Source organism: Tachysurus fulvidraco, chromosome 6 (assembly GCF_022655615.1).
Source record: "Tachysurus fulvidraco isolate hzauxx_2018 chromosome 6, HZAU_PFXX_2.0, whole genome shotgun sequence".
NCBI classification, from domain to species: domain Eukaryota; kingdom Metazoa; phylum Chordata; class Actinopteri; order Siluriformes; family Bagridae; genus Tachysurus; species Tachysurus fulvidraco.
Window position 1 is genome coordinate 22422492 of NC_062523.1, and position 10576 is coordinate 22433067.

At 38.1% G+C, this 10576-nt stretch overlaps 1 protein-coding gene across 3 annotated transcripts; it reads left to right on the plus strand.

The window, feature by feature from the left end:
* Positions 1-4146: 4146 nt before the first annotated feature.
* Positions 4147-10170, plus strand: LOC113664046 (10 kDa heat shock protein, mitochondrial-like). 3 transcript variants are annotated; one of them, XM_027179650.2, is made up of 6 exons: positions 4157-4239; positions 4649-4715; positions 4854-4958; positions 9536-9694; positions 9782-9871; positions 9972-10170. In XM_027179650.2, the coding sequence occupies exons 3-6, from the start codon at positions 4956-4958 to the stop codon at positions 10020-10022; spliced, it is 303 nt and encodes a 100-aa protein (XP_027035451.1). In that variant the 5' UTR covers positions 4157-4239; positions 4649-4715; positions 4854-4955; the 3' UTR covers positions 10023-10170. The 3 variants fall into 3 exon arrangements, with proteins under 3 accessions (XP_027035449.1, XP_027035451.1, XP_027035448.1); XM_027179648.2 differs by lacking the exons at positions 4649-4715; positions 4854-4958 and having other exon boundaries at positions 4147-4239; XM_027179647.2 differs by lacking the exons at positions 4649-4715; positions 4854-4958 and having other exon boundaries at positions 4211-4330.
* Positions 10171-10576: the final 406 nt, after the last annotated feature.

The window sequence follows — 10576 nt, forward strand, 5'->3', positions numbered from 1 at the left end:
AAAACAGAGTAGATTTTTTTTTTCTCATGTGAATGCAATACGCTTCCGTAAGAAATAGCATAGACCTTTTGCAGTAAAAGATTGTATATACTAAAATAACCTAAAATGACGTATCACCTTTTTTTGGCAAAATACTCATATACTGGTAATTTATCAATACTGTTATTTAAAGATATTAATAGATTCATTTTTGCATAATGTGCTATGCTGAGACCAGCGGATGTCGCTAGCGTGTCACACCCTTCTGCTCCGCATTTACGCATGAGTAGAAGTTTCTCATTATTATAAGAAAATATGTTATGAGAAACAAAGTCATTAATACGAGAAACTTTTTCGTTAATATGAGAAAATAGTACTGGTGATATGATCCACCCGTGAGCGCTAATTATATAAATGGAAAAACAGAATAATGTCATTTTTAATTATTTTAATTAATTTAAGATTCAGACTCAACAAACCAAACTTGCAAAATCGAAAATTAACCTGATTGGCAATTATCTGTTTGTTAATTATTCTAAAAAATGATAAAAATTAAGTTTGAAGCCAAATTTTCCCTTATCTTAATGCAAACGTGCCAACACGATGCATGGTCATATACCTCTGAAATAAACAAATTAACCACTAGAACATTCATTCGATGGAGGCACATTGCATTTACTGTAGGCCGACAATCGCATGCACACTCGCTCCTCCTTTCATACAATAACTTGTACAAACTGGACTTTCATAAGTATTCAAGTAACACGTTTCTAATTGTTGATGCTAAATTTGAAGCAATTCAGAAATTCAATTTAAAAAAGTTTTTTCTTTTTTTCTAAACGCATTAACTCAAACAAACAAATGTATGTTAAAACGACAAATATTACCTCTTTTCAGCATCTTCGTCTCTTTGCGTTTCAGAAAATATCTTCACTACAAACAAGTGTTTTTTAATGTCAAAACCTCAAAATCGAATATTTTGCTTAGTTTATAGAAAGTTAAGCTTACCTCTTTCCACCGTCTTCACATGTACGCCACAAAATGGCTCCATTTTTTTTTCATAAATGTTTTCACAATTCTTGTAATAATAACCCAAAAAAACTTGAAAAAAATGACAAAGAATACTGAAGCATGAATTAAAAGTTAATTAAAATACTGAATTAGTTTTCAATTATATGATACACGTTTGTCATGTTTTTTATTACCACAATATTCATGATGTGAAATTGACACCATACAATGTTTTTTCTTAGTTCTTCTTAGGTTGTACTCTGGTTCCTATATGTTTGTTTTTTATTTATTTGTTTTTTGAGAAAATTGATGTTCAAAGACCAGTTGTTTCCTTTAATGGGAAATAAAGTTGTAATGCTTCGTCACAGTTCTTTGGCCACTGTAATTGACTATGTTGCATTGCAAACTCTAGATATTCCTGAATGTTTTTATCGCCACATAACTGAGTTGTCAGCCTTGATTCAGGAAATGCAGATAACACGATTTCCTCAACTGCAAAAAGCCACAGTCCCTTGATCCTGACCCGCAAAAAGATAGATTTCTGTGAAAATGTATTTAGCAGATAAATTTATGTAACCATTGTAGTTTTGTATTTAAACAACCTTTTATAATTAGATTAATTATGAAATGCAGTTTTACAGATATGATTTGCTAACCTGTGTGGTAGATGATAGAGTTCATTTGATATACCTCAGGACACATTGCAAGTCTGGAGGGCCTAATCCTGTGCTTATTTCAGAGTTCTACAAATTCATCCAAGTCCACTTGCAGAACATTTTGGAAGCAGAACTGAAGCAGGCACTGGTGTTAGATGCTACAATTGAAGTGACCTTCATTTCTGAGATACCCAAACAGTTCTATCCAGAACTGAGCCCTACAACACAAACAACCAAATACAAAAATCACATCATACAATAATTTATTCTTATGTAAGTTTGTGTGACAATTTAATTTAAATGAATGTCACAATGCATAATAACGCATAATGGATAGTGCATAATAATGCATAACAGGTATTACACTAACCACTACGGCATCAAACAAACTAAATTTTCAGTCTTTAACAAAAGCTCAAGAATATGAAGTCAACACAAACCTTAATTTTCTAAAGCTGTACCACCAAGATTCAATGTGCTGATTGCTAACCGATGTACCAAACATGTGGCTTCTTAAGCCAGCATAGTAGTCTGTATGGTGATGACAGCGGGTGCACTGTACTGCTGCCAATGTACCATTTTCTGTTCCACAGTCCATTCGTAGTCTCATAGGAGCAACACCAAGGTGTTGTACACAAGTAATGAAGTTGTGTGCAATTACAGCAGGACCATTGTTAGTTGGCCCGCAATTAAGCCACAGGACACGTCTCGAAAAACCGTCAATGCATCCTGATGTAGTAAAACCAAATGGCTTTAGTTTATCTTAACCGTCCCCATGCCACAGATAGTTTGGTCCCATGGAATGATAAATACTTCGAACAAATCTACAACATTTCCTTTGCTCTGTCCCATTTGGGTGAAGTTCTTTTAACAACCGCATAACATCATCACGGTACTAACCACATTGTCTGGTAACCGAACAACTGTCCTGGTCCATGGAGCTCTGCTCTTATAGCATTCCTTACATAGTTTATTGGGGAATAGTTTTGTCTTCGAAACAGACCTGCATCCTTCAGGTATGTTTTTAGAGAGCGCAAACTTATCTTTATGCCATGATATACTGCCAGCATCTCCAAATCACTCCATATGAATGACCTTCCTCAAAGTAGCGTTGAATTCACTCCATTTCCCTTGCTTGCCAATGTTTAATTTTTTTTATTTATTTAAATGGAGAACTTTACACATTACACATAAGATTCCATACCTGTATATCTTGAGTGACAGGTGACAGGTAAGCGTTCCAATCACAAACTATACCTACCTTTTCCGGTTTGTCTGAATTGTCGTTGTGTTTTTGGATTTGTTAATTTGTTTTTGGATTTGTTAATTTGTTTTTGGATTTGTTAATTTGTTTTCGGATTTATTATTTTGTTTTTGAATTTGTTATTTTGGTTTTGCATTTGTTATTTTGTTTTCGGATTTGTTAGTGTTTTGTAATTTGTTATTTTGTTTTTGAACTTGTTATTTTGTTTTTGCATTTGTTGTTTTGTTTTCGGATTTGTTAGTGTTTTGCACTTCTCAGCCACCATAATGTTTTGCATTGAACTGCTAGTGCGTTCTTTTTCATCGTGTAAGTTTAATCAAGATAAGGTATATTTCGTGTTTTTTGCAGTTAAATGCATACTTTAAAGTCTATAGGCTTTAATGCCTTATAAGAAGATATATTACTTAAACATTAGTCATATGCTTGGTAATTATAGTTTTCACTTTGTTTTTATTGAGTCTGTAAGAACTAGAATTAACATGTCAAATATGAGTAACTAATATATTCTTCAGAAAACTTCTCTTGTTCAGAGAACCTCAAGTTTTTTGCAGTTACAAATAAACTATATTGTAAGGCACAAAACACAGTCTGTATTATTTTATTACTACACTTTACAGTTAAGAGGTTTATTTATAAAATTGTTTATATTCAACACGTTTCACCCATACTTCATTCTCTTATATTAGACCACAGATAGAAATGGTCATTAATTTGTGGAAATTGTGGAAAAATTTTAACACGACCTTGACCATCATACATGAAATTATAATTTTGCTGCAGCTACTACAACTAATTTTGCGAAGGTTATAGATTTAACTTGAACATCCTATGAAATAAACCATGTGGTTTGAACTCTTCTGGAAATAAACCATATGTTATTCCTATATATATGGATTATTTCCAGAAGCTCACTTCTTGCGTTAGCTCCTGCTTCAATTCAAGTAGCTCCAAAACACAATACTGCACAATACTATTATTTGCATTACCCTGCACTCTCACACTTTATGTACGTTACTGATCTGTCATATATTTTGTATTCCTATTTAATACTTTTACTGTCTATATTGTCTCACATTGACTGTATTGTTTTGTATAGTCTGTTTTGTCTTACAGTATATAGTCCAAGCTAAATGTACAGTATAATGTTATTTATGTCTGTACTTGAGAGTTTCAAACAGCTGGAACCAAATTTCTTGTGTGTGTCAACACACTTGACCAATAAATCTGATTATGATTCTGATTCTTTTCAGGCAGTGTGCACTTTGGCTTGCCACTCACTTTTCTTTGCTCTTTCACACACAGAGCTGCTAAAGATTAGTTTCAGATATGGTAAGACTAACGATTAATGTTCTTACTTTATTTTCTAGCTATAAAATCTAACTACCAAAATAGGATCTGTATTTTTCCCTCTATCAGTTTGGTGAGTTAACATGTAGTGCTGTAATGATGTACACAGCAAGGTCATCATGCAGCCACCAATACCTTATGCTAATTAGAAATAGTAATATCCATCCTACTGCTGTACTCTTTTCATGTATTCTTGAGGCAAGAAATCATTTTATAACCTGGTTATAACTCGCTCACTAGACCTGACCCTTAAAAATGCCAGCTAGCTAATGCTAATCTGTTCACTGTGACCTGTTGTCACATGGACAGTAATTCTGTCAGTTTATTTTTGTAAAATCTACTGATACATGTAAGACAGATAATACACTGACAAAATAATACACTGACACAGGTTGTATGTGTGCACGCTTCACACGTGAGGGGATTCCTGGATTTATTTAAATTGAAGTTTCTCATTTGTAAGTATCTCCCTCTCACATTGTAAAATAAGTGTCTAGTACTGTTTGATATATTCTACTGTACCTCAAATCTCACTCATGGTTAACTGCAGATATGTGCTTCAAACCCATCTCTGTTTTCAATTCCTACTGTCACAGATGCTCTCGTCCACAGAGCAGAGGTCACAATCCCAGTAATTTCATTGTCTACTTCAGCCTGAGAGCATTATTTTGGTGTCAGTGTCATTTGTCCTCCACCAGATGGTAAACATTCACAAAACCTCAGATTCAATCCCTCCTCTCTTACTCCCTTCACAGTACTGTCCTTGATCCTTCCCTCCCTCACACAAGACCTTCACTCACTCATATACATGGACACATTTGTTAAGCGCAGCAGGTGTTGCAAATCTTTCATTCTGTATCAGTTTAATTCCTTATGGTTTTTTACAGTTAAGCTCAGTAGAATAATCAGCTTGTGATGTGGGGGTTGGGGTGAGGTGGGGGTTGTAGGGTGTCCACAATGTCCCATGCAGGGTGTATTTAGTGTTCCTGAGACAGCCTAGGACCGGGATAAAGCTGTTACTCAAGATGAAAGTACAGTGATGCCTCAAGATACGAGTGCTTTGACATACAAATTTTTTGAGATACAATACGAGCTGTGATTCGACCAAATTTTTGTCGTGACAAAAAAAAACGGAAGGCGCAGTGCCTGTATACGATTCAAGGCTGCAGAAGACTCCAGAACATCATGCCATCCCAATTTCCCAAGCAGCAACCAGAAACTTTAACGTTCCACTCGTGGTTCAGCTACCTTAGGGAGAGCAGCAGAGGAGGAGAGCTAGCAGCAGAGGAGGAGGAGGAGAGCTACAGTTGCAGCAGCAGAGGAGGAGGAGAGCTAGCAGCAGCAAAGCTAGCTCAATCACTAACAGAACACGAGAACCAAGTGCCTCCTCCCTGAATATCCCCCCAAGTAGCCATCCCTCTAAGACCCATCCAACAACCCAAGAAAGGAGACTTCCAAAAGACCCAACAAGAAATCCAGTCTTAACTTCCTTTTGCAACAAAGAATCGACAATTTCAGGTTCTTTAACAGCAGAAAGCAAATTATAGGCAACCTAATGAGTAGGCAACCAAAACACTCTTGCGAAAACCTCGGATAAGTCCAGCTATGAAATAATTGAAGAAGCAGCAGTTTGGATGCTTTCCAGCTTTGGAACATTTATTTATTTAATTTAATTAATTTATTTATAATGTAACGAACAGAAACACAATACAAGCAGAGCCATTAGCCATTGATTATCAATCCAAAGGTCACCATCTTTCTTTCGCTGGACACTGCTACAGAGAGGAGAGAAATTTAATAAAACTTTTCATTTTCATTGCTGGCTAGATTTTAACCATTGTCAAGTTAAGAAGCTAGACCATGTGCCAGTAAATATTTCCTGCATAACGTACCATAACAACCTAGCGAGGCATGGCATAATGCATCACTACAGCCCAGCGAGGCACAGCACAACGCATCACAACAGCACCACGCAACACAACATAGCCCAGCAAGGCATAGCACAACGTAACCCAACACAGTCCAGTGAGGCACAGCACAACGCAACGCATCACAGCCCAGCAAGGCACGGCACAACATATAATAGCCCAGCGAGGCACAGCATAATGTAACAAAACGCCTATCAAAGCACAGCCTAACGTATCACAACAGCCTAGCGAGGCACAGCAACACGTAGACACCTAGCAGGCATGGCCTAACGCATCATAACAGCCTAGCGAAGCACAGCACGACGCATCACAACAGCCTAGCGAGGTACACATAGTGCAACGCAACACAACATAGCCTAGCGAGGCACAGCACAACATACCATAACACAGCCCAGCGAGGCATAGCACAATGTATCACAACACAGCCTATCGAAGCACAGCATAACGCATCACAACAGTCTAGCAAGGCATAGCCAAACGCAATGCAACACAACATAGCCCAGCAAGGCACAACACACCATAACACAGCCTAGCGAGGCATAGCATAACGCATCATAACAACCTAGCGAGGCATAACATTAGTGCCACATAACCTAACATAGCCTAGCAAGGCATAGCATAACGCAACACAACAGCCTAGCGAGGCACAACATAGCGTAACGTAACTTAACACAGCCTAGCAAGGCGCAGCAAAACAAGCCCAGCAAGGCACAGCACCAAAACACAGCCTAGCGAGGCATAGCATAATGTATCATAACAGCCAACGAGGCCTAACATAGCATAACGTAACATGGCCTAACATAGCTTAGCAGGGCATAGCATAACGTAACCCATCGTATCTTAGCAGGGCATAGCATAACGTAACCTAACATAGCTTAGCAGGGCATAGCATAACGTAACCTAACATAGCTTGGCAGGGCATAGCATAACCTAGCCTAACATAGCTTAGCAGGGCATAGCATAGAATAACGTAACCTAACATAGCTTGGCAGGGCATAGCATAGAATAACGTAACCTAACATAGCTTAGCAGGGCATAGCATAACGTAACCTAACATAGTTTGGCAGGGCATAGCATAACCTAACCTAACATAGCTTAGCAGGGCATAGCATAGAATAACGTAACCTAACATAGCTTAGCAGGGCATAGCATAACGTAACCTAACATAGCCTGGAGAGGCATAGCATAACGTAACAGCCTAGCAGGGCAAAGCATAAAGTAACCTAACAGCCTAGCGAGGCATGGCATAGCATAAAGTAACCTAACATAGCTTAGCAGGGCATAGCATAACGTGACCTAACATAGCTAGGCAGGGCATAGCATAATGTAACCTAACATAGCCCAGCAAGGCACAGCACCAAAACACAGCCTAGCGAGGCATAGCATAATGTATCATAACAGCCAACGAGGCCTAACATAGCATAACGTAACATGGCCTAACATAGCTTAGCAGGGCATAGCATAACGTAACCCATCGTATCTTAGCAGGGCATAGCATAACGTAACCTAACATAGCTTAGCAGGGCATAGCATAACGTAACCTAACATAGCTTGGCAGGGCATAGCATAACCTAGCCTAACATAGTTTAGCAGGGCATAGCATAGAATAACGTAACCTAACATAGCTTGGCAGGGCATAGCATAATGTAACCTAACATAGCTTGGCAGGGCATAGCATAGAATAACGTAACCTAACATAGCTTAGCAGGGCATAGCATAACGTAACCTAACATAGCTTGGCAGGGCATAGCATAACCTAACCTAACATAGCTTAGCAGGGCATAGCATAGAATAACGTAACCTAACATAGCTTAGCAGGGCATAGCATAACATAACCTAACATAGCCTGGAGAGGCATAGCATAACGTAACAGCCTAGCAGGGCAAAGCATAAAGTAACCTAACAGCCTAGTGAGGCATGGCATAGCATAAAGTAACCTAACATAGCTTAGCAGGGCATAGCATAACGTGACCTAACATAGCTAGGCAGGGCATAGCATAATGTAACCTAACATAGCCTAGCAGGGCATAGCATAACCTAACATAGCCTAGTGAGGCATAGCATAACGTAACATAGCTTAGCAGGGCAAAGCATAAAGTAACCTAACATAGCCTAGCGAGGCATAGCATAATGTAACCAAACATAGCCTAGCGAGGCATAGCATAACATAACCTAACATAACCCAGTGAGGCATAGCATAACGCATCATAACAACCTAGCGAGGCATAACATAGCGCAATGTAACCTAACCTGGCCTAGTGAGTCATAGCATAACGTTACGCAACCTAGCATAATGCAACATTGCCTAGCAAGGCGTAGCCTACCTAGCATAACATAACGAGCTGGCATAGCAAGGCATATCGAGGCATAGCATTACCTAGCATAAGGTAATCTAGCCTAGTACAGCAAGCATGGCATGACCCATCATGACGAGCAATGCAAAAGCATAGCATAACCTTATCTTATAACATAGCGTAACATACAATATAACCTAGCATAGCATAACATACATAGCAAAGCATAGCCTAACGTAGCGTAGCATAAAAGACCGGCTCAACAAACACACCATTATACATGAACATGTGCGCCATATTGATTTAACGTAAGTTCAAAGCATCTTCAAAACATCCCCTTCGGCTCGAGTATACTAATAGTAATCACGACCACTTATAGTTCCATATTGCGAACACAAAAGGAGATAGCTTGCGGTTTAATCTCTAATAGCCACAGAGTTTTACTCGCAGCAGCAGCAAATGCAGAGGAAACAGCCCCATCATAACGAGCTGGCATAGCAAGCCATATCGAGGCATAGCATTACCTAGCATGAGGTATTCTAGCCTAGCAAAGCAAGCATGGCATGACACATCGAGATGTGCATAGCAAGGCATAGTACAACCTTATCTTGTAACATAGCGTAACATACAATAATATAAACTCGCATAGCATAACCTGCATAGCATAGCAAAGCATTTCCTGAAGTGACGCTAAACAGTTCTTTAACATTATCTTTTATCACTGTATGTTTTTATACAATATTTGTCATTTATAAATACAGGTACTGTACATTTTTCATATTCAAAACACAAACAAAACAACTGGAATGGAATTTTGCGAGCTGGGATGGATTAATGGGATTTCAATTCATTTAAACAGGGAAAATTGTTTTGAGATACATGCAATTTGAGAACAAGGTCACGGAACGAATTAAACTCGTATCTTGAGGCATCACTGTGTGAAAGTGTGTAATTCTGCATTGTTTAGTGCCCTCTGTTGGAGTTAATATGGATAAAATTTGCTTCACTTTGTCTAGCATTACTTGTCTTACACCATTATCTTTTACCCCTCCTTAGGCTAAGGCTTTCCGGAAATTCCTGCCCATGTTTGACCGAGTACTGTTGGAGCGCTTACCAACAGATTACAAATTCCTTTGGCTCACAGTTCAAACCCAATGCCAATGCAGAATGCTCCAGGCCACTGTGGTAGCTTTGGGACCTGGTGCCACTGACATGGTGTTTATCTCAAAAATGTTTTCTTTTTTATCTGACGTTTTGTGTTGAGAGATCGTAAAATCATATCATTTGATTTCTTTTTCTTAGACTGGAGCTGTAACGCCTGTCAGTGTGAAAGTTGGAGAGAAGGTTCTACTACCAGAAAAAGGAGGCACGAAAGTGGTTCTTGATGATAAGGTAAAAAATATCTTACTGTATTGTGATATATTGGAGATAATTTGATTGTCCTTATAAAGATTCATAAAACTTGTTCTAATATTGTCATTTTCAATCCTAGGACTATTTCTTGTTTCGGGATGCAGAAATTCTAGGAAAATATGTTGAGTAATTCCTGTTAGTGTCTGTTTAAACCACGTTTATCATCCCCGAGGAGTGGTTGTGTCTACTATTTACTTATTTTGGTTTCTTTTCTATGTTGTCAATTGTAAATAATTATGATCATACCTTGTTATATTAATAAAGTGAATTTGAGGAAATCCTGAGGTATTGTCTGACTTTGGAAATGTGGAAATGTGCTGTAAGGTCTCATTCAGCATATCAGCCTGTTTAATGCTGTGGTTATTTTTAAAATTTTATGTAAAATTCAAAACCTAAAGGTTCACCCTGAAAGATTTCACTTTTGGTTCTGTTGTCTCTCAAGAGAGAAAGAATGATCTAATGCAAGAAGTGAGCTCCTGCTGCAATTCAAGTAGCTCCACTGCAACACACATGGGCTTCTACATCCGGGTAACAAACCGGCTCGCCCCCCAAAAAAATTTTGTAAAACAAAATATTGACACAAACTGCTTTTCATATCTTATTATATTCTCACATCCCCACTAAGACAAAAATATACAGATAACAGTCCTTATATTACATAGTCTTAATAAAACTGTAATTATG